Below are 14,593 nucleotides of genomic sequence, written 5' to 3'. Positions count from 1 at the left end.
CTCCCCAAGGCTTTTACCCCCACTGCCTTCCCTCTCCTTCCTGTTCTCCCCTGTCAGAGTCCTTAGCTAACTCACCACCTCCTCCAGGAAGCCTGCCCTGACCACTCCCCCCAGGGAGGAGCTAGGTGACCTCTGCCCCTTTGTCCACCTTCTCCAGCATCAGTTTTGCACCATCCTGGTCCTCAGTCTCTCCTTTGGTCGCCAGTCTCCCTGTCATCACCCCCACTAGACTGAGTGATCTCATGAGCACAGGGCTGGTCTTGGTCACCTCTGACCCTCAGCACCTAACAAGGGCCTGATCCAGAGTAGGGACCGAAACTCTGGGTTGATACTCTTGACTACTGGCCACAGGCTTACACCAGTGCCTCAGGAAGGCTGTCACCCTGGCTGTGGGCCCACCCACCTCTCCCTGCTCCCCACAGGTGCTCCTGCCCCACCGGCTTTGAAGGGCCGACCTGCGGGGTAGACACGGACGACTGTGTGGAGCACTCCTGTGCCAATGGGGGCACCTGTGTGGACGGCGTGGGCAGCTACACCTGCCAGTGCCCCCTGCAGTACTCGGGTAAGCGTGGCAGGGCTCAGGGGTCAAGGGGAGCGGAGGCCCAGTGCCCTGAGGCCTGGTCCTATGGGCAGAAGGCTGGGGCCCTGCCTCAGTGCCTGCAGGAGCTTTCTGCTGGGCTGGCCACCTGGTGGAACTCAGGGGGCAGCTTCTCTCCTGCTCCCCCCATCTTTTCCCCAGGAAGGGCCTGTGAGCTGCTGGTGGACTTCTGCGCTCCAGATTTGAACCCATGTCAGCATGAGGCCCAGTGTGTGGGCACCCCCGATGGGCCCAGGTCAGTGTTGCCCATTTCTGGGGCCAGGGAAGGGCATGGGCCACCACGTCACCTCCCCTCTGCCCTCCCCAGCCTGTTTCCTTACCTGTCAGGTGGGTTGGTTTCAGCTGTACAGTCAGAGCCAGGGGCAGGGTGCTGGTATTTATGATCCGACAGACCTGAGTTTACATCACGGCCTGGAATGGGTGGCTTGACCACTCGGAGTCTCAGTTTTCTCATCTGCAAACTGGGTGCACCAGTAGCTTCCTCCTGGGGTGGTTGGAAGGATTACATAAGCAAGTGCATGGAAAGCACTTACCTCCATGTCTGACATTTGAAAAGTACTCAATAAAGAACTAGACAAGATCCACAATTTCTCATTGCCAATTGCAAAATGCACAAAACTCTGAAAACCAAATGTCCGTTTGATAGCAAAATTGATCCAATCAATGTATTTGCTTTAAAACCTGCACTGATAGGAGGCTGCTTACAGTCACCATTCATCCCATGTAGAGGGAATATGTGTAGCATTTGCAGTAGAATGTGAGCATGTTTAATTAAGGGGCCACCCCAGATTCAACTGGCATGTTTCATAATACACAGTTATAGACACTGTACTGGGGCTTCCCTGGTGGCTCAGATGGTAAAAAGAAAAAAAAAACCCGTCTGCAATGCAGGAGACCGGAGTTCAATTCCTGGGTCAGGAAGATCCCCTGGAGAAGGGAATGGCAACCCACTCTAGTGTTCTTGCCTGGAGAATTCCACAGACAGAGGAGCCTGGTGGGCTACAGTCCATGGGGTCACAAAGAGTCAGACACGACTGAGCGACTGACACTAATGAAACATTGTATTACCATTCCCAAATCCAAAAAGTCCCAAATTTCAAAACCTGTCTGGCCTCAGGAGGGTTGGATAGGGGTCCTTGCCTGTTGTCACCATCATCGTTACTGGCCTATGTAGAAGTACTTGTCACCGGCAGACTGCAATGTGAGGATCATGGGTTTTTCAGATGTTGCTCCCATCTGCAGTTTTGCAACAGGTCTCAATTCTGGGACCCTGTTCCACCTGTCAGGGCAGCATGGTGGTAGGGCTTCTTCAGGTCTGTGGCTGAGGGACCAAACCCCAGCCACTCGGGCCAGGGTAGGGGGTGGAGTCCCCCAGGGACTTAGCCAAGTAGGAGCTGCCAGAGCCTCATGGGCAGGAAGTGAGAGCTGGGGGACACTGAGGCCCAGATATTAGATCAAGGGGCTGCACAGGAGCCTCTATCCAGATAGTGGACAGATGCTGCACTCCTGGTGGAGCCAGCAGGTGGGCTTGGCAGAGCAGACCAAGAAGCAATGGCAGAGCAAGTGGCATGCCTGCTCCTCAGAGAGACTGGACCTCAGAGGGTGGACTGAAGCAGGACTGCACACTGTCAGTCAGATACTGCTGAGACAGTCCTTCACAACACAGAGACGGAGCACTCAGTTGGTATACAGTGCATATTTACTCAACCTCCTGTCTTGGAGGAAGGTGGGAACTGCCAGGCACTCAGCTATGCCTGGCGTTGTACCTGGAACCTACCAAGTATTCAGTATGCATTCATTCATCGAATTGGTTGTGTACATAGCTACCGTCACACTTTTCAGACTGCGGCTCAAGACCCACTCAGTAATAGACTATAATCAGTTGGGTGGACCAAGATTAACCTAAAAAAAAATAGAAAATATCAGACATCATACCCTTTTATATAGTAAGGAGTGTATTGTGGCATAAAACTGGTTTCAGAGGAGTGTGTGTGTGTTTACTGGGTAAAAGGTATTTCTTACTGCTTGAAAAACACTGGAAATGAGATTTTTAAAAATCACACAGGCGCACTTACTTGCCAGGTTGTGCAGTTGAGCTGTGGAGTCTGTAGTTTGGAAGGGTTTCTGGCAAGGGTTGCTTACTGGTGGTTCCTGGAGGAGATGAGCTATTGGCCTGGCTGGATCGAGGCAGGGAGAGAGGGGAGGGTATTCCAGAGTCAACAGGCGTGAAGGCAGAGAAGTGTAGCAGGGTGCAGATTGCTGCCCGTGGAGACAGGTATGACCATGGAGCGACTTGTTATGGGGGAAGCAGGATGGGGAGCATCAGGCAAGGTCGTGTTTGAAGAGGGTGGAGGGCACACTCTCTATTTGATAGGCAAATAGTTGGCACATGTGAACTGACTCAGGAGAGGAGTGAGCCACAGTGTGAGCTGGGAAGCTGGGAACTGGCCTGGAGCCAGAAGGTCATGGGGAGGAGAGCACTAGCCCGACTGAGGCCCAGGAGGCTGGGCCTGTGCAGCTGGGAGGCTGGGGGAGGGGGATGGATGAGCCGTATGTGACTCAGAGCCGTGCACTGGGGGGCAGGAGACAGGCTGCTGGGCAGGTTGAGGAGGGGCTGAAGGTTGACCTTGGATGTGCTGTTGGTGCTGAGGGTGGGTGCTCCACACGTGTCTATCTCCTCCAGCCATGGGGTGTCCACTCTCCCAGCCCAGAGCACCCCCATCCTGCCTGCAGCCCCCTCAGGCTCTTATCCTGTACTAGTAAAGGGTCCCGTGATGGATGGTGGCATCTTGACATCTAGGGCTCTGTGTGGCCTGCTGGGGGACTCCACAGGCCCACAGGACCGTGAGGCTCTCTGTCATGTGTACAGCCCTGGGGCCCCAGACTCCCGGCTGAGGTCCGGGCTGCGTGTGGGCTGATGCCCGTCACCTGTGCCCACCCAGGTGCGAGTGTGCGCCAGGCTACGCAGGTGGCAACTGCACCGAGAAGCAGGATGACTGCAGGGACCACCGCTGCCAGAACGGGGCCCAGTGCGTGGACGAAGCCAACGGCTACTCCTGCCTCTGTACTCAGGGCTACAGGTGAGCGGCCTCTGGAGGCCAAGAGTGACTGACGTCTCCTAGCCGTCAGCTCGGGCGCTGGCAGGAGCCCCCAGGCAAGAGTAACGGCAGAGCCTGGGAGAGTTAACTGTCACTGTGCCAGTCACCATCTGTGTGGCCTGGGGAGAGTTACTGAGTGGCTCAGAGCACAGGCAGAGGGTGCCTGCCCTGACTGACGGAGGGAGCAGGAGGTGGGCACAGATGACTGGGCAGCGCTCCATCACTTACCTGCCCAGTGAATCCCTGAAGACATTAAAGGCCATTAAAGATCACTTACTTTTGCATCTTGGCCTCTCTGAGAGGTTGGGAGGGAAGGGCACCTGCCTTTCTTCTGGTCACCCACCTCCCATGTTCTGCTTGTATCTTCTTTTAAAAAACAGTTTTATTGAGATATAACTTATATACCATATAATTCACCCAGTTAAAGTGTAGAATTCAGTGGCTTTTTTGTGTAATCTCCGAGTTAGGCATCCATTGCCACAATCAATTTTAGGAGATTTTCATTACCCCGAAGAAACTCCACACTTATCTGTTACCACAGCCCTCTTCCATCTCACCTTTAGGCAACCACCAACCTACTAATGTCTGTGTGCATAGATTTGTTTATTCCGAATATTTCATATAAATGGAATCAACAATCTGTGGTCCTTTGTGATTGACTTTCACTTAGCATCATGTTTTCGAGGTTCTCCATATGGAATCATGTATCAGAATGTCATTCCTTTTTATGGCTGAATACTATTCCACTGTATGGATATACCACATTCGTTTATCCATTCATTGTTGATAGACATTTGAGTTGTTTCTACTTTTATTTTTTTGCTATTGTGCATATTTGATGCTACAGAGTCTTCTCTCTTTTGTTTGTGTCTTAAGTCTCAGTTTTCTTTTCTGCAAAGTGGGTATAGTAAAACCTGCTACCAGAGTTTGCTAATGTGAGCACTGAGTGCTTCTTCAAGCCAATATGCACACAAGTCACCTGGGATCTTGTTGAAAGCCAGATGCAATAGGCTTTCCATCCCTGACAAGTGCTCAGGTGATGTTGATGCTGCTGGTCCAGGGGCCACACTTGTTTCTCCCCTCATTTCTCAGCATCCTCTTGGCTCTTAGTTCTCACAGGGGGTGTTCAATTAGGAGCATCTTCCATCGCTTTAAAGCAAGTGTCCCAAGATGTTTAGTGAGTTTCTCTCCAGCACTGTGGGAAAGGAAGATGCCTCCTTGCTCCTGCCCTCTCTGACCCGAGTCCTTTCCCTCTCAGTGGTCAGCTCTGTGAGACCCCTCCCAGACCACCTGGCCCCAGGAGCCCCTGTGAAGGGACTGAGTGCCAGAATGGGGCCAACTGTGTGGACCAGGGCAACGGGCCCGTGTGCCAGTGCCTCCCAGGCTTTGGCGGCCCTGAATGTGAGAAGCTGCTGAGTGTTAACTTCGTGGATCGGGACACCTACCTGCAGTTCACAGACCTGCAGAACTGGCCACGGGCCAACATCACGCTGCAGGTGCGTGCCCAGGGCACCCGGTCATAGAGGGTGGTCAGAGAACAACAGGGGACCCTGGTCTCAGGTCAGAGCATCATCAAGACAGTGGGGAGGACTCTGTTAGCCAAAATTCTATGGATGTGGGTACCAAGATCTCAGCTTGAACTAGTTTAAGCACAGTTGGAAAGGTTATTGGGTCACAAAACCAGTCTTAGAGAAGGGCAGGGGTGGGGGTAGTCTCATGGGTGACTGGATCCAGAAAATCAAACTTAGGCGGATCCCCTCCCACCATCTCTTGTTTCAATGACTCCTCAGCTTCAGCCTCCAAGGCTGCAGACAGGCTTTCTCCATGTGGCTGGAATCTGGCCACAGCTAGCCCTGTGTTCCCTTATTTTGCCATTCCATGTCTTAAATTCCACTCAGAACATCATTATGTTGAGGGAAAGAAAAGCAAGTCCCACTTCCACAGCGTTGTTTGCTAAACATTTCTTGGGGCAGGGAGAGTATTGCATATCACATGATAAAAAAATTAAAGCCCTCTTTAGTCATCTCTTTCCCCCAGATTCCATTCCCTGTCCCTACTGCCATGCTACAGTCCATGGTGTCGCAGAGTTGGACACGACTGAGCGACTAAACATACACACACATCCCAACCTCCATGTCTTTCTTCTCTCTTTCATTTGTCCTCTTCGCTTTCCTTTTTCTCATAACCTTTTAGCCTCTCAAACATGCTCACTCTGCTCTCCATCCCATGATCTCCTCTGCAAAATCCTGTCCACTCGCATCGTCCACTAGCAAGACCACAGCTAACTTAACTGCTCAACAAAATAAAGCTCATGGAAACCCGGCCCAGCCATTGCCTCGGGCACATCCTTGGAGAGGCTTGGTTTAGCCTGCTGTCCCGCTGCTGGCTCTCCTCTGCCAACTCGAGTTGGACCACAGTCAGCAACCTCAGGGAAGATCGCTGATTGGCCTGTCTCAGGCTACTTGCCCATCCCTGGACCAATCACTGAGTCCAGCGGGGACAGGGTACTATGATTGGACCAGACTGGCCCATGTGTCAGCTCTACAAACCAGGGGGACAGCATCTTTCCAAGAAGAGGGACAGAGCAGGAAAAAACCATCGTGGCTCCTACAGCATCATCACAGCAGAATCTCTCTCCCAAGGCACAACTCCAGCTTTTGCTTGCATGGCTCCAGTGATGAGTGCTTGCTTCCACGGTTGTTCTAGCTATTTGAGAGTCTTTCTGAATTTGTCCTTTCTATAGGTTCCATCCGGGTCCCAAGGCAGCTTCCTGAGGCACACAGAACAGGATACCCTAACTGTTCTCTCTGGGCAGGTGGTCCCAAGCTCTTATATACCCCCAGCGCAGAGTTTCCAGGCCTCAGCTGGCCCATCTGTCCTCCCCTGCCTGGCCATGGCCGACTGGCAGTGGATGGGGTTCTAGTGGGGTTGGGGGAACGGGGAGTGGGAGAGAGGACCCCAGCCTGGGTCAGCACCCGCTGAAGGCTATGTCACTCAGGCAGGGGAGGACAGTTCCGCCCGCATTTCTCTTTTAATGGTGGGTCCTCCTTCTGCCCCACCCGCCAGCCTGTGCTGCTGCTGTGTGGGGTGGGGTGGGAGAGAAAGTGCCATTGCCATAGGTCTCCACGGCAGAAGACAATGGAATCCTGCTGTACAATGGGGACAACGACCACATTGCGGTGGAGCTCTACCAGGGCCACGTGCGTGTCAGTTATGACCCGGGCAGCTACCCCAGCTCCGCCATCTACAGGTAGTGCTTCCTCCTGCCCACCAGCTGTCCTCAAGGGCTGGGGAGGCGGGGGTGTTGCTGCCACAGAGAGGTCTTCTGGGCCAAGAGCAGGTGCTTATCAGGATCCCCAGAGATCTGGGCTGCTCAAGTGGAAATGGCATTCAAACCACTGGGTCCAGTCCCACACTGGGTCTGAGGATCTGGGGCCTGAGCTGTGGTCCCAAGCTTCCCCATCTCACCACCACCTCACCGGGGGCTCCATAGTGGGGAGGGAAGGCTGATTAATTGGAAACCCCTGCCCCAAACTCCTCAGCTTTCCCAAGAGAGTCCCCCGAAGGGGAACATAAGGGACCAGGTCAGAGGCCACTGAGTTTCCACAGTCCTTCCTCTCAGAGATTTGGTTTCTTGGGAAGCAGGTGCTGGACCAGTGGCCTTTCTAGGGAAGTGACTGGGGAGGGATGGGTCAAACTGAAGGCCATTCCGTTGGGTGGGGACACCTCATCTTCTTCCAGCACTGAGACGATCAACGATGGGCAGTTCCACACAGTTGAGCTGGTCACCTTTGACCAGATGGTTAATCTCTCCATCGATGGCGGCAGCCCCATGACCATGGACAACTTCGGCAAACACTACACCCTGAACAGCGACGCCCCCCTCTATGTGGGAGGTGAGGACCTGCAGGCCTGGCTGGAGCTGCAGCCGGCCTTCCCTGGGCCTCCCCATTGTGTGGTGGTTATTCCAGGTGGGGCCTCTCTTGCCCTCTGGCCTGAGGCTTGCCAGGATCAGGACTGTCCTGTGGAGGACATTCCAAGGTGGCAGTGGGGGTGGGGAGATCCTAGTGAATGGCCAAGCTGCAGGTGGATTGTCCTCCTTGCCTGGAGCCCACTCTGCTCGCTGCCCACCCAGACTGACCAGAAGGATGGAAGTGTGGGTTGGACCTGAAGCCTGGCCTGGGAGGGGGCTTGGCCTTTCCCAGCCACCTTTTGCATGGCAGCCACCTTTCCTCTTGCTTTTAGGCCAGAAGGGGGCTTGTTGGTCATTCAGGGTCCATTCTCAGGGCCCTTGGGAGTTCCACGCGTAGACTCCTTGCATCAGCTGGGGACCTCCCAAAGGGGCTTACAGGCTTCGCAGGTAGATGACCCCACCCAGCACCTGAGAACGTTTCTAGGTCTAGACGAGACAGGTTTCTAGCTGCAGCGGGGCCATCTCAGTGCTGTGCAGGGCCTTGCTGAGACTCTGGACAGGTATGAGGGATGGGGTCTTGGATGCTAATCCCAGCTCTGCTGTTTACTAGTGGTGCAATTTCACTGAGCATGGAAATCAAAGGGGTTTCAGCAGCTCTGAAGTCAGAGGGTTGCTGTGCAGTGATGACCACGAAAGTGGGTGACAAAGTGCTGTACACATGAGTTCGAGGCCCAAGTCCTTCGCTGCTGGGAGGTAAACGCTGAGCTTCTGGGCAGGAGCCTTGGATGAGGGTGGCCAGGCTCAGGCACCCAGAGCATCTCTTGTCAGCTGATCATAAGGAAAAGAGCTTTTCCATTTCTCCTGGGAAGGGAGTCTGGCCCCTCTAAGGTGGCAAAAGAAACATTGGCTCTGGGTTGCAGAGACTGGGGGACAGATGCTGAGGGCACTAGGGAACACTGTAGAGATGCCTAGCAGACCTCAGGGTGGGGTGCTGGGCATGGTCTGAGCCCAGCGCGGCCCAGCTCTGACCCCTCCCCTCCATCCCAGGGATGCCGGTGGATGTGAATTCGGCTGCCTTCCGCCTGTGGCAGATCCTGAATGGCACCAGCTTCCATGGCTGCATCCGAAACCTGTACATCAACAATGAGTTGCAGGACTTCACCAAGACACGGATGAAGCCAGGCGTGGTGCCAGGCTGCGAGCCCTGCCGGAAACTCTACTGCCTGCACGGCATCTGTCAGCCCAATGCCACCCCGGGGCCCGTGTGCCACTGCGAGGCCGGCTGGGGGGGCCTGCACTGTGACCAGCCAGCCGACGGCCCCTGCCATGGCCACAAGTGAGCCCTACCCACCTGTGGGTTCCCTTCCCTCCCCCGAAAGTTCCACTTCCCCATGGTGAGGAAGTGTTAGTTACTCACTTGTGTCCGACTCTTTGCGACCCCATGGACTGGGGCCCACCAGGCTCCTCTGTCCATGGAATTCTCCAGGCAAGAACACTGGAGTGGGTTGCCATTCCCTTCTCCAGGGGATCTTCCTGACCCCAGGGATCGAACCCAGGTCTCCTGCATTGCAGGCAGATTCTTTACTGTCTGAGCCACCAGGGAAGCCCCCATGGTAAGGAAGGACTATACATTTAAACCCCCAGATTGGAACATGTAGCCTAACACAGGGTTTTATTAATATTTCTTGGTTTTCAGTTTTTATTAACAGGCAAAGGACCCTAGGGACAAACACAGAAGGATATTTTGCTCCCTTTGTTTCAGTTTTGGGAACAGAATAACATCCCATGAAGCCCAGGGCTGCAGGGCTGGTGGGGCGTGGGGAGGGCTCCCCTGGGGCGGGCTTGGACTGGCTGCGGCCTATCCTCACAGCGCCTCTTCTCTGTCCCCCTAGGTGTGTCCACGGGAAGTGCGTGCCTCTGGATGCTCTTTCCTACAGCTGCCAGTGCCAGGATGGGTACTCGGGGGCCCTGTGCAACCAGGCCGGGGCACCTGCAGACCCCTGTGAGGGCCTGCGGTGCCTGCATGGCCACTGCCAGGCCTCAGCCACCAAGGGGACACACTGTGTGTGTGACCCCGGCTTTTCGGGCGAGCTGTGTGAGCAAGGTCAGGGGCCCCCCTCCTGACATGCCCTCTCCAGGGTCCCTCCCCACAGCTGGCTTTAGCGACTTGACTTTTCTTTTTCCCAACCTCAGTGGCCCCTCTGTGCCCCTCTCCCCTCCTTGTGGGCAGTAGTGCCCCCAACCTTCTGGGCTCTGAGCCCCACTCCCAGACCAGTGCTCTATCTCTCCCTGGCCCAACTTGCGTTGCAGCCCCTTTATCTGGGCTCAGTGCCCCTTCTGGCTGGGGTCTCTCCTTACCGAAGAGACCATCAGGGTAATAGCATCTTTGCCCCCAACCTTCTGGGCTCTGAGCCCTACTCCCAGACCAATGCTCTATCTCTCCCTGGCCCAGCTTGCATTGCAGCCCCTTTATCTGGGTTCGGTGCCCCTTCTGGCTGGGGTCTCTCCTTACCGAAGAGACCACCAGGGTAATAGCATCTTAGCCCATCACCTTGGGACCTAGAGAGCAGCAGGAGGTCTGAGAGTTGGGGACTCCTTCCCAGGCCTTTCTGGCCCACATGACCAAGATGGCCAAGGGGCTTCCACTGAAGTGGGTAGGGAGGAGCCTGAGAAATCCAGAACTCAGGCCCCTTTAGGTCCCCTATGCCAGACCCTCTGGCTCCAATTCCGTCTCTGACATCATTGCCTCCCAGGCTTCTAGCCCCTTCTTGAGCCCACCTTACTGGCGCAGCCCAATCTGTCCTGGAGGCTCTTGGCAGCTAGAATATTCTTCCTTTCCGCTGACCTCACTGTGGGCCCAGGAGGAGGCATGTGCATGTGCATGCCGGGCAGGGAGGATGTGGGGATGGAGGTGGGGTCTGAGAGCTGGAGGGCTGTGTCCAAGGATGCTGTCCCCAACTCCTGCTCGTTTTTCCTCCTCATCTTCCTTCTGCCTCCCCAGGGCAGAGCCGGCCCTCGGGTGTGCCCTGAGGCTTTCTCTTGGTGTCTGTCCCATCCAGAGTCCGAATGCCGGGGGGACCCTGTCCGGGACTTTCACCAGGTCCAGAGGGGCTATGCCATCTGCCGGACCACGCGCCCGCTGTCGTGGGTAGAGTGCCGGGGCTCATGTCCGGGCCAGGGCTGCTGCCAGGGCCTGCGGCTGAAGCGGAGGAAGTTCACCTTTGAGTGCAGCGACGGGACCTCTTTTGCCGAGGAGGTGGAGAAGCCCACCAAGTGTGGCTGTGCCCTCTGCGCGTAGCGCCTGGAGTGCACGGGGAGGGGAGAGGGCGGGAGAGGGGGCGCGGCCGCAGCAGAGACTGAGTGGCCTGTATCTGGGCCGGGGTGCTGGCCATCACCACGGAGACGCCTAGGCACCCCGCCTTCTGGTGGCGGGTCGGGCCAGAACCACCTTTCTAAAGCAGAGGGCGCCGCAACTGGCAGGGCAGGGCGGGGCGGGGCGGGGCGGGTGGGCGTGGCCGGGGCTTCAGTCCGCCCTCTCCGGAAGTGCCTTGCACAAATAGGCGCTTAATAAATATTTGTTGAATGAATGTGTGCGTGAGGTCAGGCCAAGAAGTGCAGAATGGTGACACCTCCTCTTTGCCTGCTTCCTGGGTCTCAGGAAGGGACTGCCCCTTCCCAAACCAGACGTCCCCTCTCGCCTGTGGCCCGGGCAGGCCCCAGAAGCCCTCTTGCCCACTGCAGATAACCCTGAAGTACTCCCAACCTCCCCTGGGGCAGCCGGCCTAGCTCTTAGCTTTTGCTGCGCGTCTGCCGGTGGTAGGCCGGGGTGCGGAGGGGAAGAGCGCCCTCCTGCTGGCCAGGATGGGACCAACCCCTGCCCCCCGGGGCTGAATGGAAGCCACAGCTTGCTTGGGAACGGGCCTGGGGGTGGCGGTAGATCTTAGGACCAGACCTCTGAATCCTAAAGTTATGGAATGACTTAACAATTTCAAGGAGGGTGCTCGTGTGGAGGAAAATGACCGCTGGGATTGCTTAGGGTGGGGACCCCACCAAAGAGGACAGAGGGGTTCTTGGTTCCAGCTGAATAAACATCACCACCTCCAGACATTAGCCACCAAGGAGGCATTGGTCCTGGGCTTCCCCAGCCACCAGCTGCTGGCTAGCCCTTGGCAGGGGTCCCTGGGGGCATAGGGGTATTGGGCCAGGCTGCAGGTCCAGGGAGAGGTCTCCTCCCGTGTAAACTGGGCTCAGAGCTCCTTGTGCTGCTGACCTGTTGGGAGCAGTGGCTCAGACATCAGGAAACCTCTGTGGGCTCTGTCACTCCAGGCAAACTTCTTCCCCATGGGCCTCAGTCTGCTCAGCTGATGGGAAGGTGGGATGACTGAGCGACAAGGTAGACCCTTCCACTGTGGCTCCAGGAGAGAAACTGGAGGAGTTGGAAGATCTATTTTCATTAATCACATCAGCCAAGTATTTATGTGCCTACCCGGGGCTGGGGACCGTGGGTGTTCTGCCCTCACAGACGGACGTGAACTGAGCCTCATAGGAGTGACCAGGATGCCTGGGAAGAGAGCTGAGCAGAGTGAGGGCTCCAACCCACAGACCCCGGCCCCGGCCAGAGCTGCTCACTCTAGGTGTTTGCACGGAAGGACTCAGTATCTGAAGAGCCATCGAATAAATGGCCGTGTGACTACAAATGTTTCTCTTCCGTGCATAATGAAGATGAGGAAAGATGGTCTTTTCACCTCAACAGCAAGCTGGCTGGAAGGAGGATAGGTCATGCTCTCCCATCCCAGTGTCTCTCCAAGAGTGTGTGCCCCTGGGGGCCCCTGATGGGCAAGGAGGGGGAGCATGTCCCTTTCCTGGCTCCTTCTATCTGCAAACAGAATGCAGGGTTAGGGGGTTGTGTTGAGGTGGACCTTGTGCCCATGGGCAGTGGGCAAAGTCCTTGATATTGGGTATTCCAGGGCCTCCTACAACTGACTGAACTTGGCACATTCCACTCCCCTGGGACTCAGGCCAGTGAGTTTGTGTCCTGGGAGCCCTGCAATGGGAAAAGAACCCTGCCCACACTGCCTACCTGGGGAGGTGTCCTCATGGCTGGATCTGCCCCTCAAAAGGGGCCAGGCTCTATTTTCTCGAAATGCTGAACAAGGCCACAGTGCCCTTCACACCCATAGGCAGCAGCCTGGGCCTCTCCTAAGATTGCATAGTATCCCTGTCTTACCTAGACTTTCTGCGCCACTGTGGGACCCTGGACAGCAGCCAGCACCAGGCTGGGTCAGCATGAAAGCTCAAGAGTAGCTAACTTGCCCCTTTCCTTGGAACCCACCAACCCTGAGACACATACCTTCCCCTAGCCACCACCATTGCCTGCTGACTTGCAGAAGCCACTCCCTGGGCTTGAGGGGCACTGACAGGCAGGACCTCTTCACTCTGCAGAAGGTAGAAAGGACATCTGCAGATAGGTGCTGGCTGCCAGGAGTCCTGCAGTCCTGGGGTTGGGAGAGCAGAGGATGGAGTGTTAGGGAGCACTCTGTGAGCTGGCCACTGTCCCCATCCAACCCTCCACCACACCCCACACCCCAGCCCAGCTCCACTCTCACCCTCTGTTGAGCTGGAAGATTGGGATCCATCACAGAGTGAGTACAGCAAGGGGGCCCAAGAGACCTGTGTGCCCCAGGATCAACTTTTTATCAACTGAACCACCAACTCAAAAGTTGCTAAGAAGCTGGACCACCACGCATCTTGCCTATTTGCATTTGGGCCCACTGAGTCCTGGGAGAAAGCTCCTGCGAAATCACCTGAGAAATTGTTTCCAAGCCTTGTCACCCTTTTGGTAAAGATCTCCAATTCACTCTGATGTTGCCATCGGCTGATTCCACTGAAGAGACACAAGCAGGACCAGTCCCATGGGTGTTGCTGCTTTTGGTCAGTGATGTAGGCGGCAGTGGCCTGGGCTCCCCCTGCAGGTGTCAGAAACGGAAAAGGCTGGACTTTATCTCCTCTTTGCCTGCTGTTAGCCTAACCATGAAAGTATCTCTTTATACAGAATACTTAACAGATTCTAATATATATTTGTATTTCATTTTGTTACAGTATTTTTATATGTTAAAGTCAACATCCAGTGTCTTGTTTTGATTCTCAGATGCTATGTAGTTGTGATGTTCTGTTTTGGGGTGGGGGGTGTTTCTGTAGTCTTGTTTTGATCACTCTTTTAAGGAGACTGGTTTAGAACAAGCCCATGGGGAGCCACCTGCCCTTTCCTGAGAAGCTGTTTTAGAACATGTTGGATATTGTCTGTTGTCTTCATGTGAACATGACATGGATTCACACGGGTTCTGCCTTGTTGATGTCTTTTTCTGCATCACGGGTGAGGCCGGGGCTGCTGACACACACTCTCACACAGGCAAGTTTCTGGGCTGCCCACCCACCAGCCACAATGGAGGGATGGAGCCCAGAGGCAGCACACGTGGGGCATCTGCCCTTGTAACTCTGGTCTGCCTGAAGTGGCAGAGAAGGTCTGTCATGAAGAAGGAAGGGGAGGTCTGGGGGGTGGCTTGGTCACAGCTCCCTGGAGAACAGGGCCCAACACGACACAGCACGCGTGAATCTGGGGACACTATCCATCCTATCTTCTCTTCAAGTGTCACACCCACATTCTGTTAAGATTGTGTACTGAGTCACACCCATATTTAACCTGGCTCTGAAGGTTTCAGAGCATCAGGGCAACAGATTCGAGCAGTGTGACCTCTCAAACTGTCCCATAAGGCTGACCTGCCAGGCGCCAGAACAGTGGTTCTTAGGCATCGGTGGATAAAGGAGGCAAATGTTCTTCCACAGTGGTTCTACTATGATTTCAGACCACAGAATTGCACTATGTAGGATGTGTGACCTGCGTGTCTAGGGGAAGATAGGCCCTGCCAACTGGGCCTGCAGAGTCAGGCAGTCAGGCTGGACAAGGCCCCTCCCTTGTCCAGGGCC

At 55.3% G+C, this 14,593-nt stretch overlaps 1 protein-coding gene and 1 long non-coding RNA gene across 3 annotated transcripts in view; one reads left to right on the top strand and one right to left on the bottom strand.

Moving 5' to 3' along the window:
- Positions 1-11,193, top strand: part of SLIT1 (slit guidance ligand 1) — a 172,803-nt gene extending 161,610 nt beyond the window's left edge. Inside the window, exons 29-37 of the mRNA XM_086379367.1 lie at positions 423-562; positions 740-833; positions 3,541-3,678; positions 4,955-5,192; positions 6,816-6,946; positions 7,438-7,592; positions 8,657-8,945; positions 9,502-9,713; positions 10,669-11,193. Coding sequence (XP_086235493.1) covers positions 423-562; positions 740-833; positions 3,541-3,678; positions 4,955-5,192; positions 6,816-6,946; positions 7,438-7,592; positions 8,657-8,945; positions 9,502-9,713; positions 10,669-10,907 — 1,636 coding nt within the window. The 3' untranslated portion in view covers positions 10,908-11,193. The remainder of the gene's footprint in view (positions 1-422; positions 563-739; positions 834-3,540; positions 3,679-4,954; positions 5,193-6,815; positions 6,947-7,437; positions 7,593-8,656; positions 8,946-9,501; positions 9,714-10,668) is intronic.
- Positions 9,265-14,533, bottom strand: LOC147344115 (uncharacterized). 2 transcript variants are annotated; one of them, XR_015155870.1, is made up of 4 exons: positions 13,414-14,533; positions 12,960-13,104; positions 11,880-12,035; positions 10,689-10,808 (listed from the first exon to the last, which is right to left on the bottom strand). It is a non-coding gene; the product is annotated as an uncharacterized LOC147344115 (long non-coding RNA). The 2 variants fall into 2 exon arrangements; XR_015155871.1 differs by lacking the exon at positions 11,880-12,035 and having other exon boundaries at positions 9,265-10,808; positions 13,414-13,575.
- Positions 14,534-14,593: the final 60 nt, after the last annotated feature.

The sequence above is a fragment of the Bos grunniens genome, chromosome 26, assembly GCF_055505025.1.
Source record: "Bos grunniens cultivar Pamir isolate PY7600 chromosome 26, Bosgru_T2T1.0, whole genome shotgun sequence".
Taxonomy (NCBI): domain Eukaryota; kingdom Metazoa; phylum Chordata; class Mammalia; order Artiodactyla; family Bovidae; genus Bos; species Bos grunniens.
This window is presented reverse-complemented; position numbering and strand designations above follow the sequence as displayed.